Source organism: Papaver somniferum, chromosome 11 (assembly GCF_003573695.1).
Source record: "Papaver somniferum cultivar HN1 chromosome 11, ASM357369v1, whole genome shotgun sequence".
Classification (NCBI taxonomy): Eukaryota; Viridiplantae; Streptophyta; class Magnoliopsida; order Ranunculales; family Papaveraceae; genus Papaver; species Papaver somniferum.
The window spans coordinates 128,500,092-128,510,906 of record NC_039368.1 but is presented as its reverse complement, the minus strand read 5'-3'; the positions used below and the strand labels follow the sequence as shown (position 1 = coordinate 128,510,906).

General features: G+C 37.6%; 1 protein-coding gene across 2 annotated transcripts; it reads right to left on the bottom strand.

The window, feature by feature from the left end:
* Positions 1 to 812: 812 nt before the first annotated feature.
* On the bottom strand, positions 813 to 4,637 carry LOC113323629 (protein DEFECTIVE IN MERISTEM SILENCING 3-like). Of its 2 annotated transcripts, none has more exons than XM_026571947.1 (8): positions 4,511 to 4,637; positions 3,781 to 4,098; positions 3,550 to 3,664; positions 3,026 to 3,263; positions 2,731 to 2,922; positions 2,334 to 2,654; positions 1,908 to 2,133; positions 813 to 1,311 (listed from the first exon to the last, which is right to left on the bottom strand). In XM_026571947.1, the coding sequence occupies exons 1-8, from the start codon at positions 4,538 to 4,540 to the stop codon at positions 1,270 to 1,272; spliced, it is 1,482 nt and encodes a 493-aa protein (XP_026427732.1). In that variant the 5' UTR covers positions 4,541 to 4,637; the 3' UTR covers positions 813 to 1,269. The 2 variants fall into 2 exon arrangements, with proteins under 2 accessions (XP_026427732.1, XP_026427733.1); XM_026571948.1 differs by having other exon boundaries at positions 813 to 1,308.
* Positions 4,638 to 10,815: the final 6,178 nt, after the last annotated feature.

The window sequence follows — 10,815 nt, the reverse complement described above, 5'->3', positions numbered from 1 at the left end:
TATATGACACATCATGTTTTGATTTCTCCTTTGTCAGGCTTTGGAATACAAGCTTGACATCTTTATTTTTAAATAGAACCGGTCGATGTTTATAGTAAATCTAACAGTGATTTTGGACAGGGACTGTAATGTTCTTCGGCTGTATGTTTTTCCTTTGTTTTGGGCTGTTGGTCTTTTTTGATGATGTAAAAAGAGTAGTTCTTGTGATATTATAAGTTCGCTGTAAAACGTTCGGGGAACTAGTACACGACATGGTTGGATTCAACACATCATATTTCTGCAGGAAAAAAATGCTGCCAAAATTTACTAAAATAAATCAGACTATAATTGATCAAAAATTCAAGAATGAAATCAGTATCTGGTGGACGCTATCGGGCTGTAGTCGATGGCACAAACAGTGCAAGCGAAGGTTGAATATGCGCCAAAAATCCACTTCAGGCATCAGGAAGGACCTTTCTCCTGTTGCTGCGCTTTACTTTGTGGTGTGCCCTTCCTGTGTTTAATTTTGTTTTGTTCTGAATTTAGAATCGCAATTGCAGCTGACTGGTGCCACTGAAATTCCATTGCCTCCATTTTCTCATCCTCCTCATCTTCCACATTCCGCTTACGGATCATTTGTTCAAGAGAATCTTCAGAATCGACATCTGAATTGCTCGCTCGTACAACCTACAGTATAAAACACTGCAAAAAGTCATGGGGCAGTGCAAATCCAGATTCCATCATTCGGCAGGTTGGTTCCGTAATCCCGTCTGCTGCTCACTCCGCGGGATAAAACGGAGTTATGAATTGAATTGAAATACAAAGAGAAGTAGTTTTCTATGGGTAACTGCTGTGCAGTATTTCATCAGAAAGAAGTAACAGTGTTAATCAGGACAACTTGCACACAAAAAATCATTAAGGATGAAGAAAAGAAAACAGACAAATGCTAACAGGCCGAAGACAGAGAATATGACCGAAACCGATACAAAGAAAGACTACCGCTACATTAAAGTTCTTTAAGTTACACAGGTCACTTGATTGCAGATATTTCCAAGTGATGACATTCATTCATTACTTGCACATGGAAGGTCTGATATATGCAAAACTTTGGAGGGTTGGGGGGAAATTCCACCAACTGTTCTGCACTGCAGAAGGCAGTTAACTTCTCAAATGCATTCTTTCAACTGACACAAAATAAAAATCTTCGTCCATGATAGAAGTTGAGGTGGATTTACAGATCTTTATCAACTCATTGTTAAAAGAGTAAAGTTGATTCAGTTTGTACACGGCTCATCTTGGGGTGCTGCTTCTACTTCCTGACTGGAATTGCTGCTGTCATTTGTAATGAGCCAATAACAGAACGCAAAGAAATATAAAGATCAGCTTTTTGGTTCATATATCTTAACCACATAAAGAACTGGTAATTATAGAGGAAGGTCCTGTTCACATGCTTAAAATAACATTCTCCATAGCGCTCAATCAGTGAAAGACCGAACGGCTGATTTTAGGAGACGATTATGTGTATGTCAAGGAGGACATTCTCACCAAAACTCGGACTATTCCAAAATTTAAAACCTTAATTACAGTAATCCACTTGTTTGATTACAACCATTATTCCCAATGCACAAACAATGGGCTTTCAAGTTTCATAATGAGCTTAATTTTGGTGAACATATTCTACTCAAGGGGCAGATCATCATCCCCAAATAATCAGCCATCGGGTCTTTCACCATTTGAGCGCTATGGAGAATGTCATTTAAGCATGTAAACAGAACCTCCCTCACAAAAATTAATTTGAGTTTACACTATCAACGTTTAAAAAGATAGAGCCTAAGAAACCACTTTCTAGCTGACCCAACAAAAAGAGGAAACAAAAACAGTTTCATTTCTACAATTAAAAAACTAAAAAGCGGATCGAGATGCCATACCTGAGTTATGTAGGATGAGCTTTCAGCAAGATTCTTAACAAATTCTTGCCTTTTAGATTCAAAACTTTGTTTCACGTGGAACAGTAACTGTTGTTCTCTTTGAACATCATCCAAAATCCTTTCCTTTTCCCATTTCTTCAGCTTCAACTTTTCTTCAGTATCCAAGTAGTTTAAAGCCATTTTCTTCGTTGGAGAAGTAAGAGGAAATCTAACCTCCACGTCTTTCCTGGAACCAGATTGAAAATGATTTAGTTACCAATAGACTCCAAAATGCCTTTCAGTCTAAGATCTCAACAACAAACTAGATATGCAAACTCAAGAGATTTACGGAATAAAACTACCCCAAGAATAGCGAACCAAAACCTATACTGGCTATATCGACAAAAACATTCTCTTTATTTGTTGTTAAATGGACTTGATGCGTACCTATCACCAAGGACCAACATACCAGCACTCCTAATCATCCCACCATCCAGAGACATGGCTCCATCACATATAAAAGGAAGGGCAAGTAACATCTCTGCTCGAGTTCTATACACTTGGAGGCGAGAGAAAAGGCTATAGAATAAGGTCTCTCGAAGACCATGTCCAGTGGCTGTTACATAAGACAAGTATGAATGGTCCAAATTGATCATATTTACAGCAAAGCCAAGAAATCCAGGCGGACACTCGCCATTTGGTAATCTTGGTTTCATAAGGGCAAGCTTCCGTTGTGGGTCATCAGAAACTATATCACCGACGTAGGGTCTGCACAATCAAAGAAAAAATAAAATTAGGGCAGCTCTCAGATATATTTGCACAGGCTGTGAAAGTATAAACTTGCCTTAAACCTTCAAGACAGATGACTTCAAATCTTCCGTCCACGGGTTTTGCAATCGATGCTCCAAGACCATGTATACCAGAACCCTTACTGATTTTTCCTTCCTTTTCATATGATTCGATAGATTTAACACCCTCATAGGTCATGCATACAATTGCCATTATCTTTTCTAACCCTAAGAACTCCGATAAAAGTCTGCGCGTAGAAAGTTACACAGAAAAAGTATCATGTCAAGACCAACTGAGGTGTAATCGAGGTGGTATTGTTCTATGACCCAATATAAGATAACAAATATTACCTGCTAAGGTTATCATCATCCACGTGGCCGAGAGTAGCTACAATACCCAGCACGTCCTTGGTTAAGGGTAGATTTGATGCCTGCGTTGCATGGTGAGTTTTCAGCTGACATATTACACCAGCCGCAGACTTCTCCTGCTTCAATATCTGCTGAACCGTGTTTTCCTCGGTCTGAATGTGGGTTGAGTCGTCATTTCCTGCGGAACTCTCATTCTCAGACCGATGCTTTCCAAGAGTAACTGCAGAAACACCAGAACATGAGAAAAAAGTAAACGATGGATATATTTAGCTGCAACTTGAACATGATAGGGACATAATATGATCTTGTGATGAGAACAAAGAATATGCGATAGAAATTCAGATCATCCTATCAATTGGTCAACTCCCCTCAGTAACTAAACATCAGCGAGGCTGATTTGTGCCATATTTTCATCAGTTCTCACACCAAATTAAACAACTCTAGCCTCTGTAAACTACCTGAACTAGTTACACGATAACACGTATGAGCGTTAAATTAAAAGATACCTTGTAAATCAAGAATGGATTCATCTACATTGTCCGTCTCTTTCTTAAGGAATTTCAGATTCTCCTCATGAGTTTTGATTTTAAGGCCTATCTTCGCCAGTTCATCTTGTAATCTCTGCCATCATCAACAAATGCATCAATTCACAAAGTCAAGACATGACTTACACATCAAAACCACCAAATCTCCAAGTCAGACTAAATTGCATTCATAAGAAGTATAAAGCTAGCTACCTTAGTAATGTCCACGACAGTTCCCGGTTTACTGAAATTTCCATTTTGCATGTAAGCAGCTCCTTCAGCTCCAGGACTTGCATTTTGCATAAAAGCAGCTCCTCCAGCTCCAGGACTCGCATTTTGCATATGAACTCCTCCAACTCCAGGAGTCACATTCTGCATAAAAGCAGCAGGAGCCACATTCTGCATAAAAGCAGCTCCTGCAACTCTAGGACTTGCATTTTGCATATAAACTCCTCCACCAGGACTCACACTGTTATTGAAATCCATCGACGACGGGTCTTGAACTTGTAATGGTGCTACGTGAACATGAATCTACACAATACAAAAACACAAAATCACCATTCAAACACCCATTACACCAATAATATCGAAAACCTCGAAAAATCTCATCTAATCACAAAAACTTGACAAACTCCAAAAACCCAAATCAGAAAACACACACCCACACCATTTTGATTGAAATGCAGTACAAAACCATCACTCCCTAACCTCACATTCCCAAATTGAGTGAAGAAAAACCAATCTAAACGTACCAAATCAAGATCAACAATGATTAAAAACCCCAAAACGAACATTTATAAGTGATTTAAACAAGAAATTCGAACATGCAAAGTAGAATTCATACAAAACCCTAGAAAAGGAAGACAAAATTGAGTAATGATTTAAACAATTCCATAAAATTGAAGAGAATGGGGGGTTGGGATTAGGGTTTGAGGAAACGAACCGGATGATGGTGAAGATTAGGTGTATACATGGCTGAACCCTCCCAAGAATCGATTAGATTCTGACTGAAGAAGAAGAAGACGAAGTGATTTTCTCTCTCCCGTGCGCAGTCAGTGAGTTCGGTGAAGTCGTCATATGACTTTTTGTTAAAGCAGAAAAATGGATTTATAATTTTTCTAGAAGATGGGAGGAGGACCCACCACTAAGGGTTTTGTTATGGTGTGCAAGTGTCGAACAGTTGAGTTGGTCAGACACTTCGTAGTGGTACCAAGGTATGGGTTCGAATCCGGGTAATTGGGCTTGTAGGTGGTAAATCTCTTCTTATATTCTTTCGGATTTCTTTTTTTTTTTCTTTTGATGAAAATGGTATTCTTTTGGATCATTTTCCTCGAAAATGTGACTGGTGTCTAAAAGTGGTATTGGTATTCTCTTGGAAAATATGATTGCAGTCCGGTGGTAAAAAAGTACAGAAATGTGAAATGCATGCAGACAACTCCTTAAGAGGATATTTCGATACACCTTACCATGGTGTTTGGTTCACCCAAAACCGATCAATACGATTATAGGGGATCAGATGAATTATTTGAACAGAACATGATGTATTGTCGGGGAATTACACCCGTCATGGAGAGGAATTGTTAGAATACGGACATCCAACTCAAAACCAATTGGCAATAAGTGGAGTAGCTCCACACCTCATATGGACTGCTGTATGGTTTCCTGCCTTTTTAAGTCTTACTGGGTCTCATGTCTCATACAGGGCTTGGCTGTGATAACATATTAGAATACGGGCATCCAACTCACAATCAATTGGCAATGAGTGGAGAGGCCCTAAGAAATTATAAACCGCGGGATCTTAGATTGCCCAACAATGTGGGACTAATAATCTCAACATGAATGGAAACCGATACCTAGGAATTGAGGAGGAATTCTCATGAATTGACAAATTTTCCCTCCCATATAAAATTTTACTAGAGCTGCACATGGGTCGGGTTTTAGCTAATACCAACTACCAACCCAATTATAGCAGGTTTTTATTTTCATAACCAACCCCTCACCCACAAACATCGGGCGGGTTTTTGACCCAATTATAGATTGTTGGTGAAGACTCGAAATAGTTGTTGTTGTCGTAGGTGAAGAATAAGAACCGAGGAGGAAGAATAAGAACTTATGAGGCCGAACAGAGAGGAAGAGACTAGAAAGTGGAGAGAAAGAGGGTTATCTTATCTACTAGTACCACTAGGGTTTCAATAACAGACGATTAGGATTAGTTTGATCAATGGTGTATATTTAGCGGGTTCGGGCGGGTTTTAGCTAATACCAACTACCAACCCAACTATAGCGGCTTTTTTATTTTCATAACCAACCCCAAACCCACAACTGGCGGGTTCGGATTAAAAATCCACGGCTACGGACGGGTTCGGGTAAGTTGGGTGGGTCTTGTGCAGCTCTAATTTTTATCAATTAGAAGAAATATGTTTTCATCTTTGGTACACGCTTTCTCTTTTGTAACCAAAACCCCTCAATCCTTAGGCCAAGCACTATGGTGTCTCATTTCCCTTGCATATCCCTCATTTGTAGGGAAAAATCCAAATTGACAACCACTATGAACTCCCATATCCCTACAGAAGTAGGGAAATCCCTTCCCTTCCCTAATAGGTGGATGACCTCTGATCCGGGTAGTAGGGAAGGGAAATGAGACGGAAACTCAGTTTCCATCAAAATTTCTGCTTTACGGATACTCGATTTTCGTAGCATTTACACGGAAAATCAGTTCCCGTATTTGGTTTTTTTAGTTTTACCCTAAAGCTTTCTTTTTTTCACTTTTTTCTTTCCTAAAACTCTTTTTTACCTATTATATCTCCTTATTTACTCTAAATTATCTTTCTTTACCTAAACAAATATATTCCAACGGAAAAAAATTTGTGGGAAAAAAAAAGGAAACTCAGTTTCCCTATAGCACTATTCACATGGAAAACTGAGTTTCCGTATTATGTACGGAAGGGATAAAAGGGCACCATAGTGGAGATGCCTTGTGACTCGTATCCCTTTCCTTTATTTGAGGGATAGGGAAGGGAAGCCCTGCACCATAGTGCTTGGCCTTAGTCTCGCTGTTATCAAACTCTCTATCTTTGTATCTATCTAGATTCTCTTTCGCTCCAAAAAAATTGAAGTGCATCACCTAGTTTAGTGCGGAAGTCCCTAAAAGTCATTTTATACCGTATATTCTCATTCTTTGAATTGTTTCCTGAAAAACCTGAATCGAACACTAAAATTTTGCTTAAGAAAGTAATTTCTTGTAATCCAATTAATTTTTTTAGATTCCCCGGTAATCCGGTTAATGATTTTTTGGATGAGGTTGGATTAGGAATCCAGAAATACCTTAAAGAGTAGTTTTTTGACTTTTAAAAGCAAAATATCAGAACTTGGATTGAGAGAATTGTTCATAAGTGTTATTCATTCAAATCATTATTCTAGAAAATGTGATTGCAGTCGTACCAGAACACTTTATAGAAGGGTGTTTTGGTATACCTTAAAGAGTAATCTCCTTAAAGAATAATCTTTGAACTTTTAAAAGAAGAATTAAAAATTAGGTTGAGACTCCAGAAGTAGGAAGTGTTTTATAAAACAAAAAATTTACTTCTGACTTTTGTATTAGATTTTTGTTTTTAGTATATTCACACACTCTTTCGAAGGAGACACAACACCTTAAATTTACTTGAATTTCTTCGACGCGAAATCATTATTTTAACCGAGTATTGAATTTAATTACTGATAATGAAGGTTTATTTTTTACATATAATAGGCGCAATAAAATTCATTTTTTTCACCGGAAAAATTTAATATTCTGAAATCGCATTTTCAAGCATGTTGGTGATCGAATTTTTATTGTCATTTTATCTCTTTTTTCAACTCTTTTACCTAGATGAAGTTTTTTTTGAACATCACGAAACCGACTCTTACAAATTTTGGTAAGTCCTACTCCTCACTTCCCAAGACTTGCAGAAATCTTATTTAATGTGTCTATCCGATTTGGTGGTGTTCAAAAAACTCAACCATTATTTGTTGGGTCCGATGGTATTCATCCCACTTCTCCCAATGGGTTCATCATCGCCATCGGTTGTGGTATATTTTGAACGATTTTTTAGGAGTCATGGTTTCTTTGGGGGACCATGGTCCTATTAGGCCACCTACCCTACAATTTTAAGGGATGTCCTAAAATCATGGGATTACTAATTTGCCCTTACCCTAATTAAAATTAACCCTAATCTAATTAACTCTAACTTAATCTAAAACAAAAACCAAAACAATTTCTAAACCTAGCCGCACCAAACAGTTTTCCTCAAAACTGCCAGTTCGGTTAGTTCGCAAAGAAGCCTAAAACTTTTTTCTAACCGAACTTCACCAGTTTTATAACAATTTTTTTTTTCAAATGTAACCGAACTGTGCAATTTTGCCCGTTATTTTGAGTTTTTGTGTAACCGAACTGAGTTATCTTGTTCGGTTGGTTCACATCATATTCTAAAACTACCTAGTAACCGAACTTTACCAAAAAAAAAACAAATTTCAATATAACCGAACTATGCTATTGTGCCCAATATGTTGAGTTTCAATTTAACCGAACTTGTCCAACTATGTTGTGTTGCATACATGTGGAGTTCGGTTTATTCGCAAAAAACCTTGACAAACCGAACTCTTCACTATTAGTGACCAATGTTGAGTTCGGTTTATTCGCAAAACCCTTGACAAACCGAACTCTTAACTATTAGTGATAAATGTTGAGTTTGGTTTGTTCGCAAAAAACCTTGACAAACCGAACCTTATGCTGAGAACCCTTATGTTGCATCTGATTTAGTTTTTTATTTATCGGTTAAGCTAATATCTTTTATTTTCTTGATTAGAGAAAAACAACCTTTACTGGAAGATCTGAGAACTCCCACGCCTAGAGGCAAAGTACATTGTGGTGCCGGTAAGCGTGGAACCAAAAATGCTAAGTATGGAGGTGGGTCATTACCGGGTGTTGTCATCCAAGATGGTGTCAGTAGAGATAATGTTGACAACGTAATCCAACAAGTTAATGAAGAGATTGTGTAAGAGATGGGAAGTCAAGAACATAATCAAGGTGGAGAAGATGAACCAGCTCAAGGAGGAGGAAATGAGGGTGGCGATGATGAGGGTGAAAAAGATGAGGAAGATGGAGACAAGGATGATGATGAATCAGAGGAGGACTCGGATGAATAGGAAGAAGAAGAGGAAGAAGTGGTACAAAAACCTAGAAAGTGCAATCCATTATAAGAACTTCATGGAAGGATTGAGCCAATTGAACACTCTTCGTATGTGCAATGAAGAGATGAGTTATTTCTTCTTACGGACCTACCTTCTTTTGAACCGCGTAGCCTTTCTCTTGAGCCAAAAAAAAAATAATTGTTGTATTCCATTCATTCCTTTTAATCGTCTCAATTGCATTGTAAATGGTGTACAAAGATGATACGTTACCCGGGTTATCTTGCTTTAATAAGCGAAGCATTATGGAAGGTGGAATACACAATTTCCTATACTCGTCTATTTTTTCCATTTCTCGAGGAGTGAGCCTTGCGGCCATTGCATGCCCTTCAAGATCATCCGGACGAGGGTGGTTATGACAACCTACGACCTTATCCATGGCTAGAAACCATTTCGTCGTTAATTTGCTCTTGCTAAATACTAGCTTGAACGGACATTTGATTTTCTTTGAGCACGTTGTGTTCTTCCTCGTTGTGTTTCTTTTATACTCATAACCCTTCCTCTTGTGACTAACATCGGGATCTCCACTTCTCTCACAAACCATTTCAAAAAGAGTGTTGCTTTCTTTTCCATTCAAAACCAAGACGCAATTGACTCTCTTGGCATGTTCTCTAGTCCAATTCTTCGCATCAATAGGTAAGTCAAATACCAACTCATTAGCATACTGATGAGATGTATCTTCGAACAACATACCAATCGGAGAAGGTTGATCATGCATTGGTATAGGTTGGGATTCCATCTACAAGAAATGTAACAACATCAATGCAATCACAAATAAGTTCGGTCACATAATAATTTTATCGGGAAAACCGAACTCAATGTTCGGTTGGTTAAGCAAGTTGCAAAGAAACCGAACAAATAAAAGGAACAGAGTTCGGTAGCATGTGAATTTTATCGCAACAATCGAACTAATAAAAGGAACAGAGTTCGGTTACTTTGTATTTTATGTAAATAACCGAACTAGACACTGGAACTTCAGATTTTTTTTTGTTTGTTAAGTTCGATTGGTTATGTTGTTAGGTTCAAGTTTGCGAAACAACCAAACTTATTAAACATAGTTCGGTTAGATAGTTGGTACATGCAGTTTGCGAACCAACCGAACTGCATACACTTAGTTAAACTTTATTTTTACGTAAAGTTCGGTTAGTTGCGAACCAACCGAACATAACACTACATCTCAGAACTTCCATTAATATGGAGTTCGGTAACCTGCGTGTTTGGATAAAGTAAGCGAACTACATCTTCAAATGAGTTCGGTTACTTATTCATCTCACAAGGCAACCGAACTACACCTTCAGAACAGTTTGGTTACATGTTCTTCATATAACGTAACCGAACTGTGCAAAATCCAGTTCAAAAATTTACATTTTTGGGGAAGTTTTTACCAATTCAACATACATTATCTAAGTTTGGAGCATACCTGTTCACCCAAATACTCTTCCTCCGGTTGTGGTTGATAAAATCCATCATTTTCATCTTGAGTTTCATTTTAGGGAAGAATACAATCACCATCTAAGAAATAAGCCAAATCCGGATCATTTTGAAGATTAACAAATATTCTAGGAGAGGATGGAGATGAAGAATCAGATGAATTTTCATCACTTGAATACTCAAAGGGGGTGAATTGGAAAAAAAAAATATTTTCCATGTTTTTCTCCTTCATCTTCTCTAACTCTACTCTCACAATAATTCTACTCAACTAATAATAAACCCATCTTTTAATTTAATCTCACTAATTGTTTTTAACTAAATCATTTCACTAATCATAACTTAAAATTAATTAAGAGGATAGATTAGGTATTAAATAAATAACTAGATATGGGGTGACCTAGAATTACTTCTAATGTCTTTACCCAAAATAAAACCATGATCCCAAAAAAAAACCATGATCCCAAACAATCGTTTTATATTTTAGAGTGGGTTTTTGTGTCGACCGTCTAGAACTACTCTTCATGAAACTATTTTGTTTCTGGAATTAGCCTGTCTTTTTTCCAACAAATACAAATGCCGAAAAGATACAAC